The 26,813-nt window shown below is 56.8% G+C and overlaps 2 protein-coding genes and 1 long non-coding RNA gene across 22 annotated transcripts in view; 2 read left to right on the top strand and 1 right to left on the bottom strand.

Moving 5' to 3' along the window:
• SEC16A (SEC16 homolog A, endoplasmic reticulum export factor) overlaps window positions 1-10,195 on the top strand; it is a 44,127-nt gene extending 33,932 nt beyond the window's left edge. For 7 of the 15 annotated variants that reach the window (XM_054521224.2, XM_054521223.2, XM_063714533.1 and 4 more), the window contains 9 exons: window positions 1,714-1,791; window positions 1,966-2,022; window positions 2,195-2,306; window positions 2,761-2,898; window positions 3,174-3,268; window positions 4,391-4,465; window positions 4,996-5,055; window positions 6,209-6,286; window positions 8,466-10,195. In XM_054521224.2, the coding sequence (XP_054377199.2) occupies window positions 1,714-1,791; window positions 1,966-2,022; window positions 2,195-2,306; window positions 2,761-2,898; window positions 3,174-3,268; window positions 4,391-4,465; window positions 4,996-5,055; window positions 6,209-6,286; window positions 8,466-8,534 (762 nt within the window). In that variant the 3' untranslated portion in view covers window positions 8,535-10,195. Of the gene's footprint in view, window positions 1-1,713; window positions 1,792-1,965; window positions 2,023-2,163; window positions 2,307-2,760; window positions 2,899-3,173; window positions 3,269-4,390; window positions 4,466-4,995; window positions 5,056-6,208; window positions 6,287-8,465 lie in introns of those variants that run through there. The other 8 variants (XM_054521226.2, XM_063714534.1, XM_024251986.3 and 5 more) reach the window with 3 other exon arrangements.
• A 237-nt stretch (window positions 10,196-10,432) lies between these two features.
• On the top strand, window positions 10,433-22,022 carry INPP5E (inositol polyphosphate-5-phosphatase E). Of its 6 annotated transcripts, none has more exons than XM_003777492.5 (10): window positions 10,434-11,678; window positions 15,423-15,546; window positions 16,150-16,247; window positions 17,138-17,262; window positions 17,484-17,603; window positions 17,972-18,079; window positions 18,573-18,734; window positions 19,160-19,275; window positions 19,855-19,991; window positions 20,911-22,022. In XM_003777492.5, exons 1-10 carry the CDS (start codon window positions 10,867-10,869, stop codon window positions 21,041-21,043), a joined length of 1,935 nt encoding a protein of 644 aa, XP_003777540.3. In that variant the 5' UTR covers window positions 10,434-10,866; the 3' UTR covers window positions 21,044-22,022. The 6 variants fall into 6 exon arrangements, 5 of the variants coding, with proteins under 5 accessions (XP_054377197.1, XP_003777540.3, XP_063570653.1 ...); XR_002916225.3 differs by having other exon boundaries at window positions 10,438-11,678; window positions 19,143-19,275; XM_063714583.1 differs by having other exon boundaries at window positions 10,440-11,678; window positions 17,240-17,262.
• A 591-nt stretch (window positions 22,023-22,613) lies between these two features.
• Window positions 22,614-24,043, bottom strand: LOC134759814 (uncharacterized). Its single transcript, XR_010136632.1, has 2 exons — window positions 23,536-24,043; window positions 22,614-22,974 (listed from the first exon to the last, which is right to left on the bottom strand). It is a non-coding gene; the product is annotated as an uncharacterized LOC134759814 (long non-coding RNA).
• Window positions 24,044-26,813: the final 2,770 nt, after the last annotated feature.

The raw sequence follows: 26,813 nt of genomic DNA, 5'->3' as shown, positions 1-26,813 counted from the left end.
GTATTTTATGAAGAATATCATTCCTCATTTTAATAAAGTTCAGTGATCACATTTTTCTTTTATGGCTGCTGTCTTGAAAATAAACACACATTTAATTCCAAATTTGTGTGAGCTCTGAGATAAAACACGATACTTGAGCAGGTTTCCAGTGCATAGGCTATCACAGGCCTCCCCGGGACAGCTTGTCTGGCCAGTAGAACTCACAGAGAAACAGAATTGAGGGTGTGTAGTAGCTGCTGAGGCTTCTCTTTCTTCAGTAGAAGTGAAGTGGATCAGGCCGGGCATGGCGGCTCACACCTGTCACCCCAGCACTCTGGGAGGCCGGGCGCGGCAGCTCACGCCTGTCACCCCAGCATTCTGGGAGGCAGGGTGCGGCAGCTCACGCCTGTCACCCCAGCACTCTGGGATGCCGAGGCGGGCAGATCATAAGGTCAGGAGTACAAGATCAGCCTGGCCAAGATGGTGAAACCCCATCTCTACTAAAAATACAAAAATTAGCCATGCATGGTGGTGGGCGCCTGTAATCCCAGCTACTCGGGAGGCTGAGGCATAGAACTACTTGAACCCGGGAGGCAGAGGTTGCAGTGCGCCGAGATCGCGCCATTGCACTCCAACCTGGGGGACAGAGCGAGACTCTGTCTCAAAAAACTAACAAACAAAAATGAAGTGCATCATGTGAAGAATAAAGTAAAGTTTCCTAATAATCGAATTCTCCACACATGGGAAACACAGAGGGCTGTGTCTGCCTCCAAGACACACTGACTTGGACAGCCCGCCTTCCACTTCTCAAAGGGGAGGATGTCGGAAGCTTTGTCAGTGTTCTGACCTATTTAAATTACAGTAAAATACACAGAACAAAATGCACATTTTAACCATTTTCTGAGTGCACAGTTCTGTGGCACTGAGTACATTCACACTGTTGTGTTGCCATCACCACCATCCATCTCCAGAACTGTCTCACCTTCCCAAACAGAAATTCTGTCCCCTTGAAACAACTCCCAGTTCCCTCCCACCTCCATTTTCCAGGTGTCTGTGGATCTGCTCCCCACCTCCATCCTCCTGGTGTCTCTGTGGATCTGCTCCCCACCTCCATCCTCCTGGTGTCTCTGTGGATCTGCTCCCCACCTCCATCCTCCTGGTGTGTCTCTGGATCTGCTCCCCACCTCCATCCTCCTGGTGTCTCTGGATCTGCTCCCCACCTCCATCCTCCTGGTGTCTCTGTGGATCTGCTCCCCACCTCCATCCTCCTGGTGTGTCTGTGGATCTGCTCCCCACCTCCATCCTCCTGGTGTGTCTCTGGATCTGCTCCCCACCTCCATCCTCCTGGTGTCTCTGGATCTGCTCCCCACCTCCATCCTCCTGGTGTCTCTGTGGATCTGCTCCCCACCTCCATCGTCCTGGTGTGTCTGTGGATCTACTCCCCACCTCCATCCTCCTGGTGTGTCTCTGGATCTGGTCCCCACCTCCATCCTCCTGGTGTCTCTGAATCTGCTCCCCACCTCCATCCTCCTGGTGTGTCTGTGGATCTGCTCCCCACCTCCATCCTCCTGGTGTCTCTGGATCTGCTCCCCACCTCCATCCTCCTGGTGTGTCTGTGGATCTGGTGACTCTGGGGCCTCACAGAAGTGAGTCCTGTAGAATTTGTCTTTTTGCCCTGGCTTATTTCATGGAACATAATGTTTTCAAAATTGTTCTTGTGTTTTTTATATTTAGGGCGAATCCTGGTTCTTTCGTTGGCTACCTGGAAAGAAGAAGACAGAAGCTTATTTGCCAGATGACAAGAACAAATCGGTGAGTGCTGTCAAATACGCACGGGACGTCCGAGGAATTGTAATGATTTTTCTGTCACTTTCAGAGCAGACCTGAGTAGGTGTTCCCTGAAGTTTTGAAGTGTCATCATTAATCAGATTCTAATTCTGTTTAGGTTCAGTCTACTGACCTTTTTTCTTTTTAAAATCTTGGCAGATTGTTTGGGATGAAAAGAAAAACCAGTGGGTGAATTTAAATGAGCCAGAAGAGGAGGTAAATTGTCATTCTAGTTCCCGTTGGGTGTGAAGTGTGAGTGGAGGGAACAGCCTTGTGTGGCCCTGTGATATTTGGGTGGCTGTTGCCCCTTTTGGAGTCTCCTGACTATGCTGTCCCGGTGGGTTTCTGTGCACACAGTGGGTGTCTGAAGCTGTGTTTCCCTCTGCAGAAGAAAGCCCCGCCCCCACCTCCAACCTCAATGCCCAAGACTGTGCAAGCTGCCCCGCCTGCTCTCGCAGGGCCTCCTGGAGCCCCCGTAAACATGTACTCTAGAAGAGCAGGTAAGGGTGGCCTTGGAGTGGGAGCTTGCTTGAACGATTCACTGTCCCAGAGAGAGAGGCCGACGTGTAGCTGTTGTGCGTGGGGAGGAGGTGATGGGTGTCACACCGTGGAAGGTAATGCTGGTGTCACAAGGAGGAATCCTTGCGGACAAGTGCAGCTCTCCAGAGCTTTGCGTGGCTCAGCAGCCGTCTGCATTGACAAGCTGTGGGCACAGCCGTGTCCCATCCAGAAGCACAGGGCCTGTGCCACAGTGGGATGAGATAGGGAACCACCCCAGGGCCAAATGCCAAAACACATCTGCTGTGTAGAAAGGCGTCCTCGTCAGGGGTGGGCCACGACATGGCTTCCCACACGTTCCTGCGTGCTTTTCCTCTGACATAGTGAGCGCAGAGCGTTTGGAAGCTGGAGGCCACCTGGCGCGTTCACCTCAATTTGCTTCCCTCCCCTTTGCAGCCGGAACCAGAGCTCGCTACGTTGACGTCCTGAACCCAAGCGGGACCCAGCGGAGTGAGCCGGCTCTTGCTCCTGCGGACTTTGTCGCTCCACTCGCGCCACTCCCAATTCCTTCTAACTTGTTCGTGCCAACCCCAGGTAGGCAGCACGAGCACCAGCCCCTCCGGGTCAGTCCCCAGTCTCCTGACCTTTGACCCTCTTTCTATGAGTCTCTCCTAAATCTCCCGTTAAAAGAATGACCTGGCCAGCATGCAGAGAGCCTGGGGTTGGTTTGTGGTTTTTTTTGATTTGCCTGTTTCTACATGAGTGTGCCGCGTGTGCAGCGTGAAACTCTCTTCCTCTCGGGGTGTCTTCAGTGAGACCCCAGGGACGTTCTGGATGGAATGATGGCCTCCTCACTCTCTCATCCCCAGATGCAGAAGAACCACAGCTTCCAGACGGGACTCACAGGGAAGGGCCTGCAGCAGCTAGGGGCCTGGCCAATCCAGAGCCTGCCCCAGAGCCCAAGGTGAGCGGGTGCGGTGGGAAAGAGGGGAAAGGTACCCAGTGAGGAGGCACCTCCCCATCCTGCCAGACAGGGCCTTGCCTTCTGCAAGTCAGTACCCAATGTGTACGCAGAGTGTTCCGCCTTAAACGCCTCACACTTATGTATGATAGAGACGGAAGGTAGAATGCAGGGTGCCGGGTGGGACAGAGCTGTTTGGGAAGACGGAGATCTGGGGATAGTGGCGGTGATGGTTGCTCAGCACAGTGAATGTGCTTAAAACTTAAAAATGATTAAAGTGGCAAATTTTATGGTATGTATATTTTACAATTTTTAAAGTTGGAAAAAAAAATTAATTAAGTTAAAAGAGAAATTACCTACCGATAATAAAAGTTAAGTATATTTTCATCCAAAAAAAAAAAAATGACTCCCATGTGAAGTAGAACAGCTCAGACCAGTCGGGAGTTGTGGCTCACACCTATAATCCCAACTCTTTGGGAGGCTGAGGTGGGTGGGTCACTTGAGGTCAGGAGTTCGAGACCAGCCTGGCCAACATGGTAAAACCCCGTCTCTACTAAAAAAAAAAAAACAAAATTTAGCTGGGTGTGGTGGCGGGTGCCTGTAATCCCAGCTACTCAGGAGGCTGAGGTAGAAGAATCGCTTGGACCCAGGAGGCAGAGGTTGCAGTGAGCTGAGATTGCGCCATTGCACTCCAGCCTGGGCAACAGAGCGAGACTCCATCTCAAAAAAAAAAAAAAAAAACCCACAGCTCAGACTGCACTCTACGGTGGGACAGGCCTGGGCCTAATCCTGTTCTCCATTCATCAGCTGTGTAAAGCATGGGGCAGTCACTCACCTCTCTAAGCCTCAGTTTTCCCCTCTGTAAAATGAGAATAACAGTAGCCCCAGATTGCAAGCCTGTCATGGGCACACACAGGCACCTGGTAGAGAGCTGCAGGGGTCTAGAGCCAACAGGGTTGTGCGGCTGGACCCACATGAGGCACTTTTCACTTCTCTCTGAGGAGCACTTTATGTGGAAGAGGGCGTTTGTAACCCAGGCCAGAACAGTTTCATATTTTTTGGCCTAGTGTGAGAGACTTAAATTCCCTGGGATTTGGTTGCTGCAATTCTTCTTTTTCTCGGCAGGTTTTAAGCTCTGCAGCGTCCCTCCCTGGCTCTGAACTCCCCTCCTCCAGGCCTGAGGGTTCCCAGAGAGGAGAGGTAAGGAGTGCCGACGCCAGGGCCCCCCGCAGCCCAGGCCTCCCCAGCAGCTCACTGTCCAGGCGCCTCTTCCTTTATGGAGGGCGGTACTGGGTAGGAAGAGGCAGTTTAGAAACAAGAGCACCTCGAAGGTGGTGTTCCTGGGGGAAAAAAAATTGCACTTGTTTTAGCAAAACTGTTTAGGAGCTCCAGGAGGGGTGCAAGGGGTTTGAGTTGTCGCCTCAGTCCCGGTCCTCTCCCCTCAACAGCATGGAATCGTCTTGAATTGTGAGGTGTCAGGAGGTGAAGCTGGCTTAGGCCGAGGCTGGACTTTTCCTCCCAGCCCTCCCCTAAGCTAGTGGTTGTTTCGGGATAACAGCTTTACATTAAGACAGAAATCTTAAGCTAACACTGGCTTTTTTCCCCTTTTGAGTTATATTGATTCTAATGGCATCACAAAGCTTTTGAAATGGAACTGACGGCTTGGATTGGACAGTGACGCGCATGTTGACTTTTGTCCGTGTTTTATGTGTGTTCTTGCTGTTTTGTAGCTTTCGCGCTGTAGTTCAATGAGTTCATTATCACGTGAAGTGAGCCAGCATTTTAATCAGGTACCTGCAGCTGGTGGTCCTCACTAACATGAGAGCTGGCGTGTGCCGCCTGTGTTCCTGAGCACGCAGTGCCGGTTCGCCACGTGCGCTTTGCCACTAACCTCGCCCGTTGTCTCCCTCAGCGTCACGTGACCAAGGGTACAGGGTTCCTTTTTTTTTTTGAGACGGAGTTTCACTCTTGTTGCCCAGGCTGGAATGCAATGGTGTGATCTCAGCTCACTGCAACCTCCACCTCCTGGGTTCAAGCGATCCTCCTGTCTTGGTCTTCCTGAGTAGCTGGGATTACAGGCATGAGCCACCACGCCCAGCTAATTTTGTATTTTTAGTAGAGACGGAGTTTCTCCATGTTGGTCAGGCTGGTCTCGAACTCCCAACCTCAGGTGATCCGCCCGCTTCAGCCTCCCAAAGTGCTGAGATTACAGCAGTGTTCCTTTAAATGGCCTTAAAGGGGGTTTGCTGTTCAGTATCAACATACACGGGGTGACTGGATTGACCCTGAGGTGTCCTAGTCAATGAGTGGGTGCTGTCACTTTGCTCTTTCCAAATTGGTTTTTCCAATGACGGGCCTGGGTCGTGGCCTCGCCGAGTGAGTGTTTCCCCAGTCAGGATGCTTTCCTTTGGAAGGAAAATTGCGCCTTTCTGATCAAGCATGAGAACGTTGGTTTGAGGCCGGGGCGGGTGCAGCAGTGACGGTGTCCTGCGGCCAGTGTGGGAGGGAGGTGAACGAACGCTTCATCTTCTGCCTGTCACAGCACCAGCTGCAGCCGTGGCTCAGCAGAAAGGCTTGCGGCGACCCTTCCGCCTGCAAATGAGAGCCCTGGGCCTCGTGTCATGGCTGGAGTCTTAGATCTGCAGCCGTGGGCACCTCCTAACCACCTCGCACGCTCGGTGCCACCTCAGTGCTGTGTGCACCTTCCCATTGCATGTTCCGGTGCTTAAAACATTTGCTCTGCACGTTGCTTTGATTTTCACCATTTTTCTATGAACCATTGAATAACTAAATCCAGTATTGCAAGAAGTGTCTTTGATCTGCTTCTGTAGCTTATTTAAAAGTACTGTAAATCCCACATAGAAGCGGTGTCTGTATCTGCAGTTGAAATGCCAGCTGCTGTGCAGCGCAGCCCTGCTGAGGTGACTTCTCTGTGCTTCTCAGGCTCCTGGCAACCTCCCTGCTGCAGGGGCCCTTCCCAGCGGGGCCGTGCCCTTCTACAACCCTGCTCAGCTGGCACAGGTGAGTGACTCCTACCTTTCCCTACGAGACCCTAACATGCCCACTGACTTCCTGACCCTGCTGCTCAGTGATGGCAGCTTTCTTCCCTAGATTCTCTTTTTCTTTGTTTTTAAAAAATATATTTATTTATGTATTGAGACAGGGTCTTGCTCTATTGCCCAGGCTGGAGTGCAATGGTGCGATCTCTGATCTCAGCTCACTGCAGCCATAACTTCCTGGGCTGAAGCAATCCTCCTGCCTCAGCCTCCTGAGTAGCTGGGACTACAGGCACGGTCAGCACACCTGGCAAATTTTTGTATGTTTTGTAGAGATGGTCTCACCTTGTTGCCTAGGCTGGTCTTGAACTACTAGGCTCAAGCGATCTTCCCACCTTGGCTTCCCAAAGCGCTGGGATTACGGGCTTGAGCCACTGTGCCCAGCTTCTCTTTTCTGAATGAAAGTTGCACACCTACTGGGGGGCAGTCCACAGGGCACTGTGAGGAGCCAGGCTGGGCTCTCCCTGGCTGCCATTTCTCCTTCTGTGTGGACACCAGGCCCTCCGTGCTCATGTGTGGAGCTCTGTGTGGACACCAGGCCCTCCGTGCTCGGCTCTGTGTGGACACCAGGCCCACCGTGCTTGGCTCTGTGTGGACTCCGTGCTCCCGTGCGGAGCTCTGTGTGGACTCCAGGCCCTCTGTGCTCCCGTGTGGGGCTGTGTGGACACCAGGCCCGCCGTGCTCCCGTGCAGAGCTCTGTGTGGACATCAGGCCCGCCGTGCTCCCGTGCAGGGCTCTGTGTGGACACCAGGCCCTCCCTGCTCCCGTGTGGAGCTCTGTGTGGACACCAGGCCCTCGGTGCTCCTGCATTCGCTTTGCCTTTTCCTAGGTTGTAGATTGTAAAACGTGCTTGGCTTTCTACTTGTGTATCCCTCATTCAGCCCCCAGCTCTGCCGCGTCTGCTATTCTGTCCTCCTGGAGCCTGTGGTCTCTGAGCCGAGTGTGATCTCTCCTCCCTTGGCCCGGGCACCCGGGTCTCCCCAGAGTGGGTCCCCCAGCTTTGGAATCCTATGTTGCTGCCTTTCTTAGTTATTCTGTTTGTCTTGGTGACACACATCCTCTGGTAGCTCTTGCTTTTTTTGTATGTTTTTTCTTTCTTTTTCCTAGTAGCTTCTTGACAGAAAGGTCCCGGGGTGACTTGGGAGAAGCCTTTCATGTCTGGAGCTGCCTTTCTTCTCCGGCCTATCTGGCTGGCTGGTAGAATTCTTGGGCCAAAGTCACTTTCTTCAGAACTGCAAGTGGCCTTAGGTTTCCTGCTGCCTGTGGTTGCTGAGACCCCAGGGCCGTTCTGCCTGCAGCCCCTTTCAGGGTCCGTTTCCCTGGGACCTGCAGGGCTTCACCCTCAGCCCCCTTGGGCCTGACTGCATGCCCTTCAGCTGGGGGGTGTTCTAGAATGTTTCCTGTGGTTTCCCTCCCTCAGCCTCTTCTCTCCTCCCCTCTCCCTTGCCTGTGGAGTATAGACTAGCTGCCAGTGTAGGGGAGCTGAGCGGGGGCCAAGGTCTGGGGCCCGTTGGGATTCAGCCCCATTGTCACCCCAGCCTGCCCTCACGGCCTCACACACTCTTCACTGCAGGCTTCCTGGGCTGGGGCCCAGGACCACTGCCCCCCAGCTGGCTCCTGGCTGTCACTTGCTTTTCAGTATCCAGACTAGTCGATTTTGGTGTTGTCCTGCTCCCTTTACCATGTGGTTAGTGCCTTTACAAAAATTCCTTGGCTTTCCCCTCCATGAGGCTTTGCGAGGGAGCAAGAGTGGATGCCTGCATTGGCCAGCTGTCTGCAACTGGGGTCCCCGCGTCCCCTGCAGTAAGCCAGGCCTGGCCACCACTTGTCCCTGGACTCTGGACAGCCAGGCTGGCTCTGCAGAGCAGCTCTAGATCTCATGGCCCTGACGAAACCGCAGCACCTCCTGGCAACCCTCACAGTAAACATTTATGGTTAAGGACTCAGTGCTTTCAAGGGAACCCAGGACTTGGCACTGACTTGTCGGTTTCCAGAGGCTTTTGGAAACAAAATGAAGCCTTCAGCTTGTCTACGCCAATGGCCGGTGCGGTTCATTATGTGGACCAGCCCCTGCCACGCTGCGCCCAGGCACTGCCCACCCTGGGGGCAGGCATGCAGAGGTCATGCTGTTGATTTCGTTCCAGGCCTGCGCCACCTCCGGGAGCTCAAGGCTAGGGAGGATTGGCCAGAGGAAGCACCTGGTGCTGAACTAGGCTCGCCCTGCTGTGAACTTGCACTTGGAGCCCTGACGCTGCTGTTCTTCCCGAAGAACCTGACCAACCTCCGCGATCTCCGTCCCGCCCCCAGGGAGACACAGCAGTGACTCAGAGCTGGTCACACGCTGCACCTCCCTCCTCACTGCCCATCGTAATGAATTATTTTGAAAATTAATTCCACCATCCTTTCAGATTCTGGATGGAAAGACTGAATCTTTGACTCAGAATTGTTTGCCGAAAAGAATGATGTGACTTTCTTAGTCATTTAGGATGATTTAAGGATAGAATATTCCTGGTCATTTAAGAATGTTCATTCAGTGAAGCTGGAGCTGTCTCTGCCACAGGAGAGCCACATGGTCGGTGGTAACCAGGGCCTCTCCAAGCCCAGCTGTGAGTCACTGCCCAGCAAGTCCCGCGATTCCTTTAAGGTGCTGGGAGCAAAGAGAGAGTGACTGAGGCAGACCCCGACCCCTGCTCTGCACCATCTGGGCCCTCACCATGTTTCAACCTGGCTGAATGAGTGGAGGGTGCTGTGTTCTCAATCAGCGCCTCCGAGGAGCCGCGGGGTTCCTTCGGCATTAGTTCACAGTTTTTGAGAGAGGCCCTAGTTACTGAAGTGAATTTCTTTCCTGTTGCAAAGACATTTCCAGCCTCGCTTTACTTTCTGTGGCCTGATGAGGACCATGGGTGATTTTGTGTACCCAAAGCGCTGGGGACTGCCTACCGTGTGGCCCAGTCACTGGGAAGGAGCCCCAGAGAGCCGGCTGTCTGACATGATGGCTCACGGTGGTCATCCAGGTTGAAAACTGATCGTGTGATGTTTGATTTGGGCTTCATTTCATGTATAGGAGCACGGTTAGACTCACAGTTAAGGAAGCTGGATGCACTTCTCTAAAAGGCTACACTTTCCGTGAGCACTTTTCATGGTGCAATCCACGTGACCCACTTTCTCACCTGGGAGACATTGGGTCAGGGGTTGGTAACATCTTGGGGAGAGTATCTTAACACAGTTTCTTGACAGCAGCCCTGGAACTTAGTATTTCTGCCCCGAGTTTTGCCACACTGAGACTTTGAGTAGCTCCTGGTGGACTCAGCCCTGTTGAACTCAGAGACGGGCCTCCTCTCACTGATGCAAAGCTTTAAGGCTTCTCTGACTGTTCTGAAAACTCTTCGTATTCTTGTCAAGTCTAAAGAGACTGAAGAAAAGATTTAAATACTAATAAAAATCAGTAGATAATTTCTGTAGGTTCTGCTGGAGGAATATAAACTGTTTGGTGTTTTAAATTTAAGTGTAGAAATTGTAGAATGTGGAATTAGCACAGGCCCTTCCTGGCTTTCTGTTTCACTTGATCATTTAGCCCAGCCCACCCAGGATGTTTTCCAAAATGTTTCACAGGCGTGTCCCGCTGGATCCGTTTGTCCTTGTCACTTGGAGAAAGGCCAGTCCCTGTGACGGGACAGCCCTCTCTGTCCCTTGGTCAGCTCGTGTGATTCCTGGGACCTCTTCCGGTCGGCCCTGCCCGCTGTTCTGGGGTCGACTGCCACGACTTTTGATTCAAGAAGCTTCCTCCAGGCGGGAGCGGCTATTTTTCCTAAATGAGAATTGTTACATTGCAAATTGTTGAATAAAATATTTTGCGCTCCTTCAAGCACCTTCACCTGTGGTTCCCTTTGGTTTGTTGGAAGCGAGTGAGTGCAGGTGTCCGCAGGCCTCGGCGCTCTCCTGGCCCGCGCCCAGGTCCTCTCCGGGGACCTGCACCTGCCTCGCTGGGACCTGCCGGGCTGCGGGGCTGCCGGGCTGCCGGGTGGGGAGGGGCGTGGCCGACCCGTCCGGGCCTGGTGCGGCGCAGTCCTCCGGCCGCCAGGGGCCGCTGTGGGCGGGGCGGGGACCGGGCGCGGCCCTGCGGCGGCCGTTGCTGGGTCCCGGCCGGGCTGACTCCGCCTCTGGGCGGCCGGGCCTCCGCGAGTACCGAGTCGACTTCGGAGTCTGCGGGCCCAGCCGGGGGTGCCTGGTTCCCACCCCTCTCCCCGAGCGGCGTCCCCGTCGGGGTCGAGCCTCCCCCGCAACAGGCGCCCAGCCGCGTGTTCCCCCAGGCCCTGCCTGCGGACCGCCCTGGGAACGGCGTCTGGGAGCCCCGAGGGGCTGGTGGGACTCGGGGTCCGGGCCATGCGGCAGCCGCCCCCGCCCCTCCGCGACCACCCCCGGCCCAAGCGGGAGCCGCAGCGGCGTTTCTGCTCGTCGCTGCGCCGGCGACCCCGGACCCGGCACCCCTGACCCCTCGCGCTGCCTGCGGCCCCTCGCCGAGGCCTCCCCCGGGAGGGCCCGTCCATGCCGTCCAAGGCGGACAATCTGCGGCCCTCGGAGCCGGCCCCGCAGCCGCCGGAAGGGAGGACGCTCCAAGGACAGCTTCCCGGCGCTCCGCTGGCCCAGCGCGCGGGGTCCCCACCCGATGCTCCGGGCTCCGAGAGCCCCGCGCTTGCCTGCAGCACTCCGGCCACGCCCAGCGGCGAGGACCCGCCAGCCCGAGCAGCACCCATCACCCCGCGGCCCCCCGCCAGGCCTCGACTGGAGCGAGCCCTGTCCCTGGACGACAAGGGCTGGAGGAGGAGGCGTTTTCGAGGCAGCCAGGAGGACCTGGAAGCCCGGAATGGGACCAGTCCCTCCAGGGGCTCAGAGCAGAGCGAGGGCCCCGGGGCCCCCGCCCACAGCTGCTCCCCGCCCTGCCTGAGCACCTCCTTGCAGGAAATCCCCAAATCCCGCGGGGTCCTGAGCAGTGAGAGAGGGAGCCCGTCCTCGGGGGGTAACCCTCTCTCTGGGGTGGCCAGCAGCTCCCCGAACCTCCCGCACAGAGACGCCGCCGTGTCGGGGAGCTCGCCCAGGCTGCCCAGCCTGCTGCCCCCGCGCCCACCGCCTGCCCTGAGCCTGGACATCGCCTCTGACTCCCTGAGGACAGCAAACAAGGTCGACTCGGATCTTGCAGACTACAAGCTCCGCGCGCAGCCACTCCTGGTGCGGGCCCACAGCAGCCTGGGCCCCGGCCGGCCCCGGAGCCCCCTGGCCTGCGACGACTGTTCCCTTCGCTCGGCCAAATCCTCCTTCAGCCTCCTGGCGCCCATCCGCAGCAAGGACGTCCGCAGCAGGTAGGGCCTGGCGGGTGCAGCCCCTGCGCCGCCTTCAGTGTAGTGTTCAGGCTGCTGGAACCTGGTGAGACCGTTCCCATCAGCAGCGTTTAAGATGCCTAACCAGAAAGAACGAAGCGGGTCTCCCGCAGCCACCCCATCTCCCAGCCCCTCCCCACAGCAGCGCCCTTCCCATCTCTCCCGAACTTCCCAGAACTTTTCCTGTGTGTTTCAGAACCATTCATGGGCGTGACGTTGTGTTAAGGTAGACAAGATGGCATCCTGCATACAATTACGTATCTGGCGCTTTTTCTTGTTTAGTCTTGGGAAATGTCGTCAATGTATATGATCCGCCCCTTTGGTTGTTTTTGTTGGTTACTCTGTCTGTCGCCCAGGCTGGAGTGCAGTGGCGTGATCCCGGCTCACTGCAACCTCTGCCTCCTGGGTTCAAGGGATCCTCCTGCCTCAGCCTCCTGAGTATCTGGGATTACAGGCACCCACCACCACACCCGGCTAAATTTTGTATTTTTAGTAGAGACGGGGTTTCGCCGTGTTGGCGAGGCTGGTCTCGAACTCCTGGCCTCGGCCTCCCAAAGTGCTGGGATTCCAGGCGTGGGCCACTGCGCCCGGCCTGCCCCCTGTGTTTTTTTCTGCCGCAAGAGGCCCCAGATGTGTTGAGGCTACTTTCGTTTAGCCACTTGCTCACGAGGAACATTTTGGTGGGCTCCAGCTGTTGCTGGAAGGAACTGCAGCTGAACCCATGACCTCTCCCAAGCCTGGTCTTGTCTTGGGGTCTCAGTCTGGGGGTCTGTCCTGAGATGCTCCCACTATGATTTGGCAGAGCCACCCGCACCCTTCTTTTCCTCCCTCCACCCCACTGCCATGGCGCCCAAGTCTTGTCTGTCTGCGGCGGTGGGAGGCAGGACAGGTGTGAGAAGGGAGAGGTGTGAGGTGGTTTCTATGTTGGTGTCCTGGGGCCGTTGTAACTCATGACCACAGACTGCGAGGCTTGCAACAGCAGAGGGGCTCTCTCCCAGTTCTAGAGGCCAGAGGTCTGGAATCAAGGTGTGGCCGGGCAGCCTCTCTCCAGAGGCCCAGGGCAGGGTCCTCCCGCTCCTGGGGCCCCACTTGTTCCTTGGCTTGTGGCCGCACACTCCAGTCTCTGCCTCTGTCTTTATGTGGCCTCTTCCCTGTCTCTCTGTGTTCCCCTCTCTTTTTATGAGGACACCAGTCATTGAATGTACTGCCTACCTTAAATCCAGGGTGGTCTTATCTCGAGATCCTTAATTAAACACGTCCGCAAAGACCCCGTTTCTGAATAAGGTCCCATTCCAAGGTTCTGGGGCTCTGGGGGTGGACATGGCTTTGGGGATCACTGTTCAGCTCACCACAGCCCCCGAAGGTAGCCTCACTTCCCTGCGCCTGTAGTCCACCAGCAGGCAGGTGGGCTCAGGCCTGGAGTGAGGGCCCGTGCCTGGCTCCCCCGCCATAATCCCCTCCTGTGCATGGATGGAGCAGGTGCGATCACATACAGGGCAAAATTGTTGCTTTGGTTAAAATAATTCACTGCAGGGCTTCCTGTAAAGAGTAAGATTTGTTAATGCATCTAAAGCATCACATTTTAAAATTAGATCCGGTTTACATAGAGACACTTGTTAGAGAAAATGACAGTCGTGTCTCAAATTTGGATCCTCAAGTCATTGTTTTCAAACAACCAGGAAACGAGGGTTGATGTGGATCCTTTAACCCAGTTCTGCTGCCTAAAAACTTCCCATTTCCAGACCTCCGGTCTGTTCTAGAATAGGGGTCGGCACACTCTTTCTGTCAAGGGGGAGACACAGGCAGGGGGCACCAAAGGGCGTCTGTGTGCCAGTGAGTCTATCAGGGACATACATTGGAACCTTGCTCTTTTTCCTTTCTCTGCCGTTCCACACAGTAAAACCCATTCTGAGCTTGCAGGCCGCACGTGCACGGGCTGGGTCCGCCGTGTTTGAGAATGGCTGCTGGCTTTTGCCAGTGCCTTGGGGCTGCCAGAGCGGGTTAGGGGGCCTTTCCCCACCCGTTCCTTTTGCTCTGAGAGCTGGCCCAGGCTGTGGCAGCCGGCCTGAGTGTCCTCATGCAGAAGCTCTGCAGTGTCCTGGCCCTGGATGGGGGTCCGAGGCAGCTCTGCCCCTGCCTGTGCCTAGACACAGGAATGGCTGTGAGGGCCGCCCCTGGCCTGCTGTTACTAACCATGCTCTGGACAGAGCTGGGCAGACCGACCACGTGGCTGCTGGTGTGGACATGATGGGCGCTGCCGGCAAAGGGGCCATGGGCCTCCGGTCTGGTGATCGAGGAGCCCCTGCTGGGCCCGGGGTCACTTGACAGTGGTGGCCATAGGAGCGCTCTCTGTCCCGAACGACCACTGTGAACACAGCTGTCCCGACCGGGATTGTCAACAGTTGTAGGGGTGAGTAGCGAGGTTCCTCCCTGCTGACATGATTTCATCGTGTCCGGCGAAGCTTGGTGAGCTGCAGCCAGGGTTGAAGAAGTTCTCGTGGGGGGTCACAAGGATCCGGCACTATGCTCTCTTCTCCCCTTGCGAAAGGGAACCATGTCAGAAGACAGCGTATCCAGAAGGAGCAGCAAAAGTGTTACTTGGAGAGGGAGTGGGGAGGACGGCTGGCAAGCCTAGCCCACGGCGTTTCTGTATAGTCGGCGAGCTGAGAACGGGTTTTACGTTTCCAAATGGTTGGAAAAAGTCAAAACCATTCTAATAATGTTTCATAGTACAAGAAAATTGTAAAATTCAGATTTCGGTGTCTGTAAATCAAGCGTCTTGGGCACACGGCTGCGCCCTTTGTGTCCACATCCCCGGCGGCTTTTGCACCACAGTAGCAGAGCCCACAGTGACAGACACTGGATGGCCCACGGAGCGGCAGGTGTGTGCTGTTGCCTCTTGACGGGTTACCAGCCCTCGTGGCAGAAGGTGCTGAGTGTGGGGAGGGGCAGGGACGTTGCTGTGCCACACGGTGTTTAACCATTTGTGTGCACTGCCGTATTAAAATCTGAAAGCATCAGCCTGGACAACGTGGCGAGACCCTGTTTCTACAAAAATAAAAAATAAATAAGAAACTAGCCGGGCGTGGTGGCACTGCACCTGGAGTCCCAGCTACTCAGGAGGCTGAGGCAGGAGGATCACTTGAGCCCAGGAGGTGGAGGCTGCAGGGAGCTGTGTTAGTGCCACTGCACTCCAGCCTGGGCACAGAGTGAGACCCTGTCCCCACTGGAAATCAAAACAAGCAAACCCAAAAGTGCATCAAAGCCACGGGGTGTCGAGGAGATGGACGCATTTCCGTGTGGCTCGTTTGGTCTCTGTATCTTAGACCGTCCTGCCTGGTGCTGGGGCCAAAGGAGAAAGGAGGAGAACCAGCCCCTCCCCGAACAGCACCCTGTGCGCACCGCCTTGGCTTATAGTTTGGGAGCTCCTCTCTCTGGCTTTCCCAGGATCCCACCACCAAAAAGCCCAAAACGTCACCCTCTCATGCCTCTTCCCGGGAGGTAGGGAGTGAGTGTGAACCTGCTCTGGGTGTTTGTGCAACCAGGTCAGGCCTTGTGTTCCTGGAGAGCAGACAGCGGTGCCACAGGGTCCAGGAAAGTCCTTGCTTGGGGCTGGGGGCAGCTCCTGACATTCCATGGGTTTTGCTGTTGTCCCTGGGGACCTGGCCCAGACCCCCAGGGATGTGTCCTGTGCCTGGCCCTGAGCTTGGGGTCCTCCCGTCACAGGAGTTACCTGGAGGGCAGCCTCCTGGCCAGCGGGGCCCTGTTGGGGGCGGATGAGCTGGCCCGCTACTTCCCAGACCGGAACGTGGCACTCTTTGTGGCCACCTGGAACATGCAGGGCCAGAAGGTGAGTGGCTCTGGGTGGTGCTGGGCAGGGAAGGGCAGGGTGGTGCTGGACAGAGGCGGGTGAGGGAGACGGGGCAGCTCTGCGCCTCGTCCTGGGGCCGGAAGGGCAGAGCCCCAAGGTGCACCCCACTGCTAACCGCAGTACAGGAGGGTGAGAGTGGGTAAGGACCCCCGTCTCCCTGAGCTCCCACCTCCACCTCCCTGGTCGCGAGGCTGCAGAAAGTAGGGGAGGGGGTTGGGGCAACGGGCCTGGCCGAGAATCGTCTGCTCAAGGTGAGCGGGGGGGCGGCCAGCGGAGCATGCGCGGGGCGGCTCGGGCAGGGTGGGCAGCACAGGCTGGGGTCATGCTGACGGGAGGGTCGTACGGGGTGGTCGTTGGACAGACTTGTGTTTGGAGAGGGAAACTCAGGCCGAGGGCCAACCTGAGGTGTGTTTGGTGTGTCAGAGGCTGCCTCGGAGACCGGGCAGATCCCTTCTTGGCCCTGGCCTCAGTTTCCCCTCATTCGGAGGAGTCGCTGGTACTCAAGGCACTGCAGTGGGATTCACCCACAGGCGCCTACAGGTTTCGGGAGGAGCCGGCCCACCACATGCTCCCTCGTTTCAGGAGCTCCCGCCCAGCCTGGATGAGTTCCTGCTCCCAGCCGAGGCCGACTATGCCCAGGACCTGTATGTCATCGGGGTCCAGGAGGGCTGTTCTGACAGGTAGGGAGGCCGCAGGCCCTGCAGTGCCTGCCCAGGGGCTGCCGTCTCTGAAGCTGCTGGGCGCTGAGACCTGGGTCACGGCTGGGCACGGGTCTGCAGTGCCTGCTCAGGGGCTGCCGTCTGTGAAACTGCTAGGGGCTGATACCCGGGTCGTGGCCGGGCACAGATCTGCAGTGCCTGCCCGGGGGCTGCCGTCTGTGAAACTGCTAGGGGCTGATACCCGGGTCGCGGCCGGGCACAGATCTGCAGTGCCTGCCCGGGGGCTGCCGTCTCTGAAGCTGCTGGGCGCTGAGACCCGGGTCGCGGCCGGGCACAGATCTGCAGTGCCTGCCCGGGGGCTGCCGTCTCTGAAGCTGCTGGGTGCTGAGACCCGGGTAGCGGCCTCCACGCCTGGGTGGGATGCGTGGGTCGGATTTTTTTCCAGTGGCAAGTCGGAGAGTTTAAAATCAATGAAATTTGATTTTGGTAACAAATTGTTGACGTGCGAGAGTAGAAGGGCAGCAGGAGCAGGGCCGGGCCCCAAGGCCTCCCGGGCCCCCATGTCATGGCGGGAACAGCAGGTGGCTGCCGCCCACACAGGTGCTCTGGGGGAAGGAGTTGAGGTGGGCCCCAGCCCCCGGCCCATGAGTCCCGCAGGTGGGAGGAGCTCTGCTCACTGAGGTCTCGGCGGGGATCCAGGGGAGCCACTCAAGTGGAACTGGGGCCTGTGGCCCCCGGCAGGTCCCAACTCTGGCCCACCAGGCCTTCTGGCAAATGCTTCTCCACACAAGACACCAAGGCCAGGTCGTGGGGTTTCCCTGGTAGCTCCCCGAGGGGCTCTGGGCAGCAGGTCTGTGGGTGGCGGAGCTGGGAGGCCACGTCCCCCAGCCGGCCGCGCTTCTCCTCTGCAGGCGGGAGTGGGAGACCCGTCTGCAGGAGACGCTGGGCCCGCACTACGTGCTGCTGTCCTCGGCGGCCCACGGCGTGCTCTACATGTCGCTCTTCATCCGCAGGGACCTCATCTGGTTCTGCTCAGGTGGGCGCGGCTGGAGGGGTGAGCACAGCAGGAAGGTGGCAGCCCCCCTTTCCACGGCTGACCCGGGGCCTTGGCAGGACAGTCACGCTTTGCGTCTGGGATCTGGGGGTTGCTGTGTCATACCCGGGCTCCGCAGCGAGCCCCCACTGGCACGCGGGTCCGGCCACGACCCCCGGCCTGGCAGCGTCCCGCAGGTGAGCTGAGGGCTGCCCCTCCCACAGAGGTGGAGTGCTCCACGGTGACCACACGCATCGTGTCTCAGATCAAGACCAAGGGGGCCTTGGGCATCAGCTTCACTTTTTTTGGCACCTCCTTCCTCTTCATCACGTCCCACTTCACCTGTAAGTTGCTTGGTGCCCGCACCACAGGTGCTGCGTGAGAACAGCCTTCCTCTCCTGACCGGGACCCTGTCCAAGGCAGGGGTCCTGGCCGCTGGCGTCATCTTCCACCCAGGGCCGTGGGGCGGGCACCATGCTTGCTAAGATGCACGCCGAGGACCCCCGGCAAGCCCCGGCACTGAGGGCGTGCGGTGCTGGGCCCGTGCTCTGTCCTCCGAGGCAGAAATGTCACCGGCTGGGCCTGGCAGCGGATGCCCGGTGGGGTTGTGTCTGCAGGGGGTGCGCAGTCGGCACGGTCCAGAGGTGTGGTGCTTTAGGGAGACTCGAGCATCCGGAACCCTGTGGCCCCTACCCCATTTCTGTTCCCACAGCGGGCGACGGGAAGGTGGCGGAGCGGCTGCTGGACTACACCAGGACCGTGCAAGCCCTGGCCCTGCCCAGAAATGTGCCTGACACCAACCCCTATCGCTCTAGCGCAGGTGAGGGTGCCCACGCTGCATGCGGGTGGTGCCGCCATGGTTCACACACGGGCGCCCGTCGTTTTTAGGGCAGCTCTGCAGAGGCAGCGTCCTGAGCTTTGGGAAGCGAGGGCCAAAAAGTCCAGTGCCCCCAGCGCATGGCCCCTTGTGGTTCTTTAGCGTGGTTAGTGGGGTGGGCGGATCCTGTCCACTCAGCGTGGCCCGCTAACCTGGGTCCTGGTCCTCACCACTGCCCGCCCTGCTGCCTCCCCTGGCTGTGCGGAGAGGAGCAGAGACGTGGCCATCACCTGCCGTGGGCACCGTCTGCTCCTGAGGCTGCTCCAGGTGCCTTCTGGAGCTGTCCCAGTGCGAATCCCACCCCAGAGGGCCCGGCCCCACCAACAGGCGCCCAAGACCCACTTCCTCTGAGAGCCACTGCCCGGCCACGTTCTGGGGAAGGGGAAGGACCTGCCGTCCCTCTGCCTGTGCCCACGCATGGCCCACTGTGCCGCAGCGGACGTCACCACCCGCTTCGATGAGGTGTTCTGGTTTGGAGACTTCAACTTCCGCCTGAGTGGCGGGCGCACAGTTGTGGATGCCCTCCTGTGCCAGGGCCTGGTGGTGGATGTGCCGGCGCTGCTGCAGCACGACCAGCTCATCCAGGAGATGCAGAAAGGTGAGGGCCTGGTGGGGGCGGGTGTGGCGGGAGATGAGGAGAGGTGAGGGCCGGGGGGGAGGCAGGTGTGGCATGAGATGCGGAGAAGTGAGGGCCGGCGGTGGGGGACACGGGTGTGGAGGGAGATGAGGAGAAGTGAGGGCCTGGGGGGAGGCAGGTGTGGCACGAGATGCGGAGAAGTGAGGGCCGGCGGTGGGGGACACGGGTGTGGAGGGAGATGAGGAGAAGTGAGGGCCTGGCGGGGGTGGGTGTGGCGGGAGGTGAGGAGAGGTGAGGGCCTGGCGGGGGCGGGCGTGGCGGGAGATGAGGAGAAGTGAGGGCTTGGCGGGGGCGGGCATGGCGGGAGATACAGAAAGTTGAGGGCCTGGAGTGCAGCGGCTGGCACAAGCTGGTCTGAGCCAGTCCAAGTGCCCATCCCGTGGCAGGGTCCATCTTCAAGGGCTTCCAGGAGCCGGACATCCACTTCCTCCCATCATACAAGTTTGACATTGGGAAGGACACGTACGACAGCACCTCCAAGCAGAGGACGCCCTCATACACGGTGAGGCCTGCCCGCCGCTGCGGTGCAGAGTGCTTCCAGGGTAGGTGCCTCCCACAGCTGGGAGCCGATGCCTGGCGTCAGGGGTCTGAGCCTGGACGGCCTGGACTTGAACCTCAGCTCTGCACCTTGGCCTTGTGGGAGTCCCCTTTGGTGGAGAACGGCGCCCTCTCCATGGGTGTTTTCAAGGCTGGGTGAGCCGGCTGGCACACAGGGCACCAGCCATGCCCTCGCCCCCGGCCTGCAGAGCCTCTGCCCTCTGCCCGTTGCACCCTCGCTCACCCTCCCACCAGGCCCATGGCTGCATCTCTGGGCACGTCCCGATGTCTGCTGGAAGCCTCAGGAAGCCACTGAGGCAGGGCAGGGTAGCAGCAGCCACTGTCCACAGGGTCTCTCCAGTGGCAAGGGACAGGCCTTGGCCCAGCTGGCCACAGATGCCAGGCAACAAAATGGACATGAGTGTCCAGGGTCCCAGAAGGCTTCCTTGTGGGGGGGCGCTTGAGAACAGCGGGGAGGTGAGCGGGCCACGCCCCACAGCTCTTCAGGAGTAACTGGGCCTCCTGCCTCTGCATCTTCCCGAAGGACCGCGTCTTGTACAGAAGCCGCCACAAGGGTGACATCTGTCCTGTGAGCTACTCTTCCTGCCCCGGGATCAAGACGTCCGACCACCGCCCGGTGTATGGCCTCTTCCGGGTGAAAGTGAGGCCGGGGCGAGACAAGTCAGTGTTCTCCAGCTCACCTTCCCCCTTGGGCCCGGGGGTCGTGCTGTCCTCCCATGAGCTAAGAGGGTCCCTGTCATCGTGGGGTTCCACTTGGGGCTTTGTTCTGGGACCTTCAGGGCTGTGCTCCCCGGGATCGGTTGGACTCATCCTGGAGCAGGAAAAAGGCAGAAGGGGAAAGGCTCTGGAAAGTGAAGAGAGGCCCAGCTGGAGGGAGGAAGGCCTTAAGCACTCAGGCATCCGCCCCATCCTTCCTGCGGCTCTGTCCCAGGAACAGGCCCCTGTGTGCTTGGAGGCAGTGCCAACCCGGGCCAGTGCCCACCTAACAGCCCCTCCTCCTGGCCCTGGGTGCCCTCTTAAATACCCCCTTCTCCAGGCCCGGACCCCTCCTAACGCCCCCTCCTCCTGGCCCTGGGCCCCCTCCTAACGCCCCCTCCTCCTGGCCCTGGGCCCCCTCCTAACGCCCCCTCCTCCTGGTCCTGGGCCCCCTCCTAACGCCCCCTCCTCCTGGTCCTGGGCCCCCTCCTAACGCCCCCTCCTCCTGGCCCTGGGCGCCCTCCTAACGCCCCCTCCTCCTGGCCCTGGGCCCCCTCCTAACGCCCCCTCCTCCTGGCCCTGGGCCCCCTCCTAACGCCCCCTCCTCCTGGTCCTGGGCCCCCTCCTAACGCCCCCTCCTCCTGGTCCTGGGCCCCCTCCTAACGCCCCCTCCTCCTGGTCCTGGGCCCCCTCCTAACGCCCCCTCCTCCTGGTCCTGGGCGCCCTCCTAACGCCCCCTCCTCCTGGCCCTGGGCCCCCTCCTAACGCCCCCTCCTCCTGGCTGTGGGCGTCCTCCTAACGCCCCCTCCTCCAGGCCCAGCCCCCTCCTAACGGTCTCTCCTCCAGGCCCGACCTCCTCCTAACGCCCCGTCCTCCTCCACAGCATTCCGTTGGCAGCTGGCAAATTTGATAGAGAACTGTACTTACTAGGAATTAAAAGACGGATTTCGAAGGAGATTCAGAGGCAGCAAGCACTACAGAGTCAGAACTCCAGCACCATCTGTTCCGTTTCTTGAAGTTTGCTGAACGAGGACTCACAACTGCAACGTGGGGTGATTGTATTGATCAAAACCCACTGGGAAGGACAAAGAGTTTGCCGCCTTTCGGGGATCCGAGGGACTGTGGCGACTGTGCCACTGTGCCGCTGTGCCAGCGTCCCAGGAAGGAAGCCAACCCTGAGCGAGCGTGTCCTCCGTGGCAGGTCCACACGGCATGGGTGGGCAGGGCTTGGACCCACCCAGCAGCACCACGGACCCCAGCCACTCTCAGGGGCAGATGTCAGAATCCGTTCCTGAGCAGCTCCCGTGCCCTGGGGGCAGTCACAGAGCCCCCCTCACACCCCCGTGCTCTGTGCCAGCCTCTCCCTCCACACCTGAAGCAGGCGTCCATCTGTGTCCTCCTGGCAGCCCCTCAAACACACAGCACCCCATGTCACACAGGTATCCAGAGCAAGGCTGGATCTGGGCTAGGTGACCCCTGGGGCCTCAGACCTCTAAGCAGGCCCCAGAGGCCAGCTGAGGAAGCCACACAGCCTCCAGGACGCAGCACAGTTCCCCTCCACTTGGCTGCAGGTCGCCTGCCGTGGGGCAAGAAGGCCTGCACCCCAGCATAAGGGCCTCCCCGGCTGAGTAAGAAGCCACCTCCCCTCCTCTCATAGGCCAAGCCTGTTGTGTGAAACCGTCTCATGGTTTTGGTGATGTCGACCGTTTGCTTCAGCTCCAGCCACGGAATGACATTAGTGGAGCCTAGCTGGGGAACTGCTGGAAGTTTAGGATGCCACCACCTTGAACACCTAGGCCAGGGATCCCCACCATGTCCCGGGTTTCTTTCTTCGAGAATATAGAACCGTTCATTCTTGCTTTGTGTCCCATTCTATCTCTTGAAAAAATGTAGTCTTTGAATGTGTGAAAATCTAGGGACATTCAATCTAGTCTTTTAAATTATTTATTTTTCCATATTTATATTTTTAAATAAATGCATATATTGAGTCTTAAAGTCTCTTTCTGGCCAAAGACTGATATCCCGTTCTCACAATGTCCTTGTTTGAAAGGCTGTAAAATCCACAGGCAAAAACTTTGGTCTCAACCCTCAACAGCTGACTATGATCTTGTCCAGTTCATCTCTGCTATCTTTAAAATCCTACATTCGGCTGGGTGCAGTGGCTCACTCCTATAATCCCAGCACTTTGGGAGGCTGAGGCAGGTGGATCATCTGAGTGGTGGGCAAATCACAAGGTCAGGAGTTCGAGACCAGCCTGGCCAACATGGTGAGACCACCCCCGCATCTCTACTAAAATTACAAAAATTAACCGGGTGTGGTGGCAGGCGCCTGTAATCCCAGCTACTGGGGAGGCTGAGGCAGGAGAATCGCTTGAACCCAGGAGGCAAAGGTTGCAGTGAGCCGAGATAGCGCCACTGCACTCCAGCCTGGGCAGCAGAGCAAGACTCCATCTCAAAATAAATAAATAAATACATAAAATCCTGCATTCCTAGTTCACTGCCCCAGAGATCAGCGTTAGATGGAAAAGAGTCTTTTGAGGAAGACACAAATACTTCAGACCTGATGAAACATGCTGGTTATCAACAATTCAGTGAATAATACAGAAAACTTTTATTAGCAGCAGCTTAAAAAGTAGGGAAACAAACACCCAGTCTCTTGATAAAAATGAGTCTCTTGGGCCAGGCGTGGTGGCTCATGCTTGTAATTCCAGCACTTTGGGAGGCCCAGGTGGGCAGATCACAAGGTCAGGAGTTTGAGACCAGCCTGGCCAAATGGTGAGACTCCCCCATCTCTACTAAAAATACAAAAATTAGCTGGGTGTCTGTTGTCCCAGCTACTTGGGAGGCTGAGGGAGGAGAATTGCTTGAACCTGGGAGGCGGAGGTTGTAGTGAGCCAAGATCCAAGATCGTGCTACTGCACTCCAGCCTGGGCGACAGAGCGAGACTCCTAAAAAAAAAAAAAAGAAGTCAATAGAAATTCCATTAATGAGAGGGCACAGCCAATCTCATCTAATTTCAGTTAACTAATCTGATGTCCTGTATGTATAACATTTTGGGTTGGGTGTGGTGCCTCACACCTGTAATTCTAGCACTTTGAGAGGCTGAGGAGGGCAGATTGCCTGAGCTCAGGAGTTCGAGACCAGCCTGGGTAACACAGTGAAACCCCGTCTGTACTAAAATACAAAAAATTAGCCGGGTGTGGTGGTGTGCGCCTGTAGTCCCAGCTACTCGGGAGGCTGAGTTAGGAGAATTGCTTGAACCCGGGAGGCGGAGGTTGTAGAGAGCTGAGATCGCACAACTGCACTCCAGCCTGGGCAACAGAGTGAGACTTGTCTCCAAAAAAAAAAAGACTTTGCCTGAACAAATGTGCCCTAAGTTTCAAATTAATTCATTGAAAATCTGTACCAAGATGTTTATGGTAATGGGGCTTAAAATGAGTCAGCTTTTATGGCTTCTTCCTAGGCCTTTTCTCCGACCCAAACAATTGTTAAAGAGATTCTGATCCGACCCTGGAGTGTTTTCATGTGGCTTGAGAGTAAGAGGCTCCAAGTCTTCTGGCGGCGGTTGTGGTGAGGGCAGGATATGGCGTGTCTAGTAAGGTCATGGATCGAAAGTGAGGTGACTCCCTTGGCACTCACTGCTAGATCTTAGATTAATGGAATTTCACTCAGAAAGGAGTTTAAATGAATGCAAATGATGTTGGCCAATCTCTGGAAAATAAAAGAGTTGTTAAATACGGCCAGGCACGGTGGCTCACATCTATAATCCCAGCACTTTGGGAAGCTGAGGCAGGAGGATTGCTTGAAGCCAGGAGTTAGAGACCAGCCTGGGCAACCTAGTGAGACCCCATCTCTAAACTAATAATTAGATCACATCTCTAAAATAATAATTAGCGCGGCTATAGTCCCAGCTATTCAGGAGGCTGAGGTGGGAGGATCAACTGAGCCCCAGTGGTCAAGGCTACCATGAGCTGTGGTTGCATCACTGTACTCCAGGGCTAGCCTGGGCGACAGAGCCAGACCTCATCTCAAAAAAAAAAAAAAAAAAAAAAAAAAAGCTGGCTCGATAGTAGTGGGTTCTTAGAACTTAATATTAGTGTCAACTTTGGTATACTATTCTCCACTGCTAAATTTGGCAAAAGAAAAAAAAATGTGGCCAGGTGCGGTGGCTCATGCCTGTAATCTCAGCACTTTGGGAGGCCCAGGTGGGTGGATCACCTGAGGCCTAGGCGGCTGGTCAGGAGTTCACCACCAGCCTGATCAAAATGGTGCAACCCCGTCTCTACTAAAAATACAAAAAATTAGCCAGGTGTGGTGGCGGGTGTCTGTAATCCCAGCTACTTGGGAGGCTGAGGCAGGAGAATCCCTTGAACCCATGAGGCAGACATTGCAGTGAGCCGAGGTCGTGCAACAAGAATGAAACTCCATCTCAAAAAAAAAAAAAAGAAAAAAATTTGTGAAATACGACTGTGTGAAGGTGGTTTCAAAAATTCAGCTCTCGGGGCCGGGCGCAGTGGCTCACGCCTGTAATCCCAGCACTTTGGGAGGCCAAGGCAGGTGGATCATCTGAAGTTGGGAGTTGGAGACCAGCCTAGCCAACATGGTGAAACCTTGTCTCTACTAAAAATACAAAAATTAGCTGGGTATGGTGGCAGTTGCCTATAATCCCAGCTACTCAGGAGGCTGAGGCAGGAGAATGGTGTGAACCCGGGAGGCAGAGTTGCAGTGAGCCGAGATCGCACCACTGCACTCCAGCCTGCGTGACAGAGCAAGACTCCATCTCAAAAAAAAAAAAAAAAAAAAAAATTCAGCTCTCGTTCTCTCAAGCATGCTTTGCTTGTGTCTTTTGTTCAGCAAGTGCTTTCCTAGCTCTGCTCCAGGCCAGATGGTCTAGCCACCAGCAGGGACACTGGAATGAACCAAATAGCCTGCTTGGGGGAGGTGACCATCTTAAAAAGGCAGCCAACTATAAACAAATTCAAGTGCACCTTAATTCCAAAGAAAAAGTGAAACGGGGCCGGGCGCAGTGACTCACGCCTGTCATCCCAGCATTTTGGGAGGCCAAGGCGGGTGGATCACCTGAGGTCAGGAGTTCGAGACCAGCCTGACCAACATGGTGAAACCCCGTCTTTACTTACTAAGAATACAAAATGAGCTGGCGTGGTGGCGCATAGCTGTAATCCCATCTACTCAGGAGGCTGAGGCAGGAGAATCGCTCGAACCCAGGAAGCAGAGGTTGCGGTGAGCCAAGATCGCGCCATTGCACTCCAGCCTGGGCAACAAGAGCGAAACTCCATTTCAAAAAAAGAAAGGAAAAAAAAAAGGAAAAAGCGAAGTGGGGAGGAGTGTGGCAGGGAAGGCGGGTGTGCGACCTTCAGTTAGAGAGGAGGTGGCGAGGGAGAGCCAGCTGTGTGGCAGGGAATGGAGAGAACCTGTGTTGGCCTCAGCTTCCAAAACACAGACGCTGAGGGCTAATTGGTAGCAGTTTCTAGAATGTCCTCAGGCTACTCGGTAGTTGGAGCAGGGACTGTGCTTCACTGGAATCTTCAGAAGCTCAACCCCAGGCCTGACGCATGTGGCACCGGAGCTCTGCGTTCACTGTGCAGCTGAACATCAGGGCCTGTGTGCTGCCAGGAGCTTCTGTCCCAGGTGTGGTTAACAATAGGAAGTTTCTAACAGAAAGTCCACTGTTAGAACAGACACCATCGTCCTCCGGCTCCGGCCCTCCAATCCCACCAGGTGGGCAGCAAGCTGACGCTTCCCACATGGGCAAATTCAAGCAGTCACCGTCGCTGGAGTGTGTGTGTTGTAAAGGCACTAGGTCTTACAGAAACAACAGCCAGAGGACAATAAGAGGCTAAGAGGAGTAAAGCTTACAAGTTTAATTTCCTGAAAATATCCACTCCCTCTCCCATCAGTACTGCAAAGAGGCTGCGCTTCTCAGCTACCCAAAAGACAGGCCCAGAGACCGTTCTCTCCTCCTGACAAAACTGTGCCACACAGCTCTGTGCAGCCCAGAGTCACACATGCAGGAAGCTACCCTTGCACTACAGGCAGCATTGGAGGTGGCCCATGCAGGTTTCCAGGCCCGACCTCCCCACACCCCTTGGAGCTCCCGAGGCTTCTATGGGTGTTTGAGAACCACGTTACAAGTTTTAACTTGTACACATTTTTTGCTTGTTTTTGTTTCTTTTTTGAGATGGAGTTTCACTCTTGTTGCCCAGTCTGCAGTGCAGTGGGGCGATCTCGGCTCACAGCAACCTCCGCCTCCCGGGTTCAAGCGATTCTCCTGCCTCAGCCTCCCAAGCAGCTGGGATTACAGGCATGCACCACAACGCTCAGCTAATTTTGTATTTTCGATAGAGACGGGGTTTCTCCATGTTGGTCCGGCTGGTCTCAAACTCCTGACCTCAGGTGATCCGCCCGCCTCTGTGTCCGGAATTGGTAGGTTCTTGGTCTCACTGACTTCAAGAATGAAGCCGCGGACCCTCGCGGTGAGTGTTACAAACCTTGAGCTAGATACAGAGTGCCGATTGGTGTGTTTACAATCCCTGAGCTAGATATAAAAACTCTCCACGTCCTCACCAGACTCAGGAGCCCAGCTGGCTTCACCTAGTGGATCCCGCACCGGGGCTGCAGGTGGAGCTGCCTGCCAGTCCCGCGCCGTGCGCTCGCACTCCTCAGCCCTTGGGTGGTCGATGGGACTGGGCGCCATGGAGCAGGGGGCGGCGCTCCTCGGGGAGGCTCGGGCTGCACAGGAACCCACGGAGGCGGGGGAAGGCTCAGG

This window comes from Pongo abelii, chromosome 13 (genome assembly GCF_028885655.2).
Source record: "Pongo abelii isolate AG06213 chromosome 13, NHGRI_mPonAbe1-v2.0_pri, whole genome shotgun sequence".
NCBI classification, from domain to species: domain Eukaryota; kingdom Metazoa; phylum Chordata; class Mammalia; order Primates; family Hominidae; genus Pongo; species Pongo abelii.
Note: the sequence above shows the minus strand (reverse complement) of the source record. Positions and strands in the feature narration are given on the sequence as shown.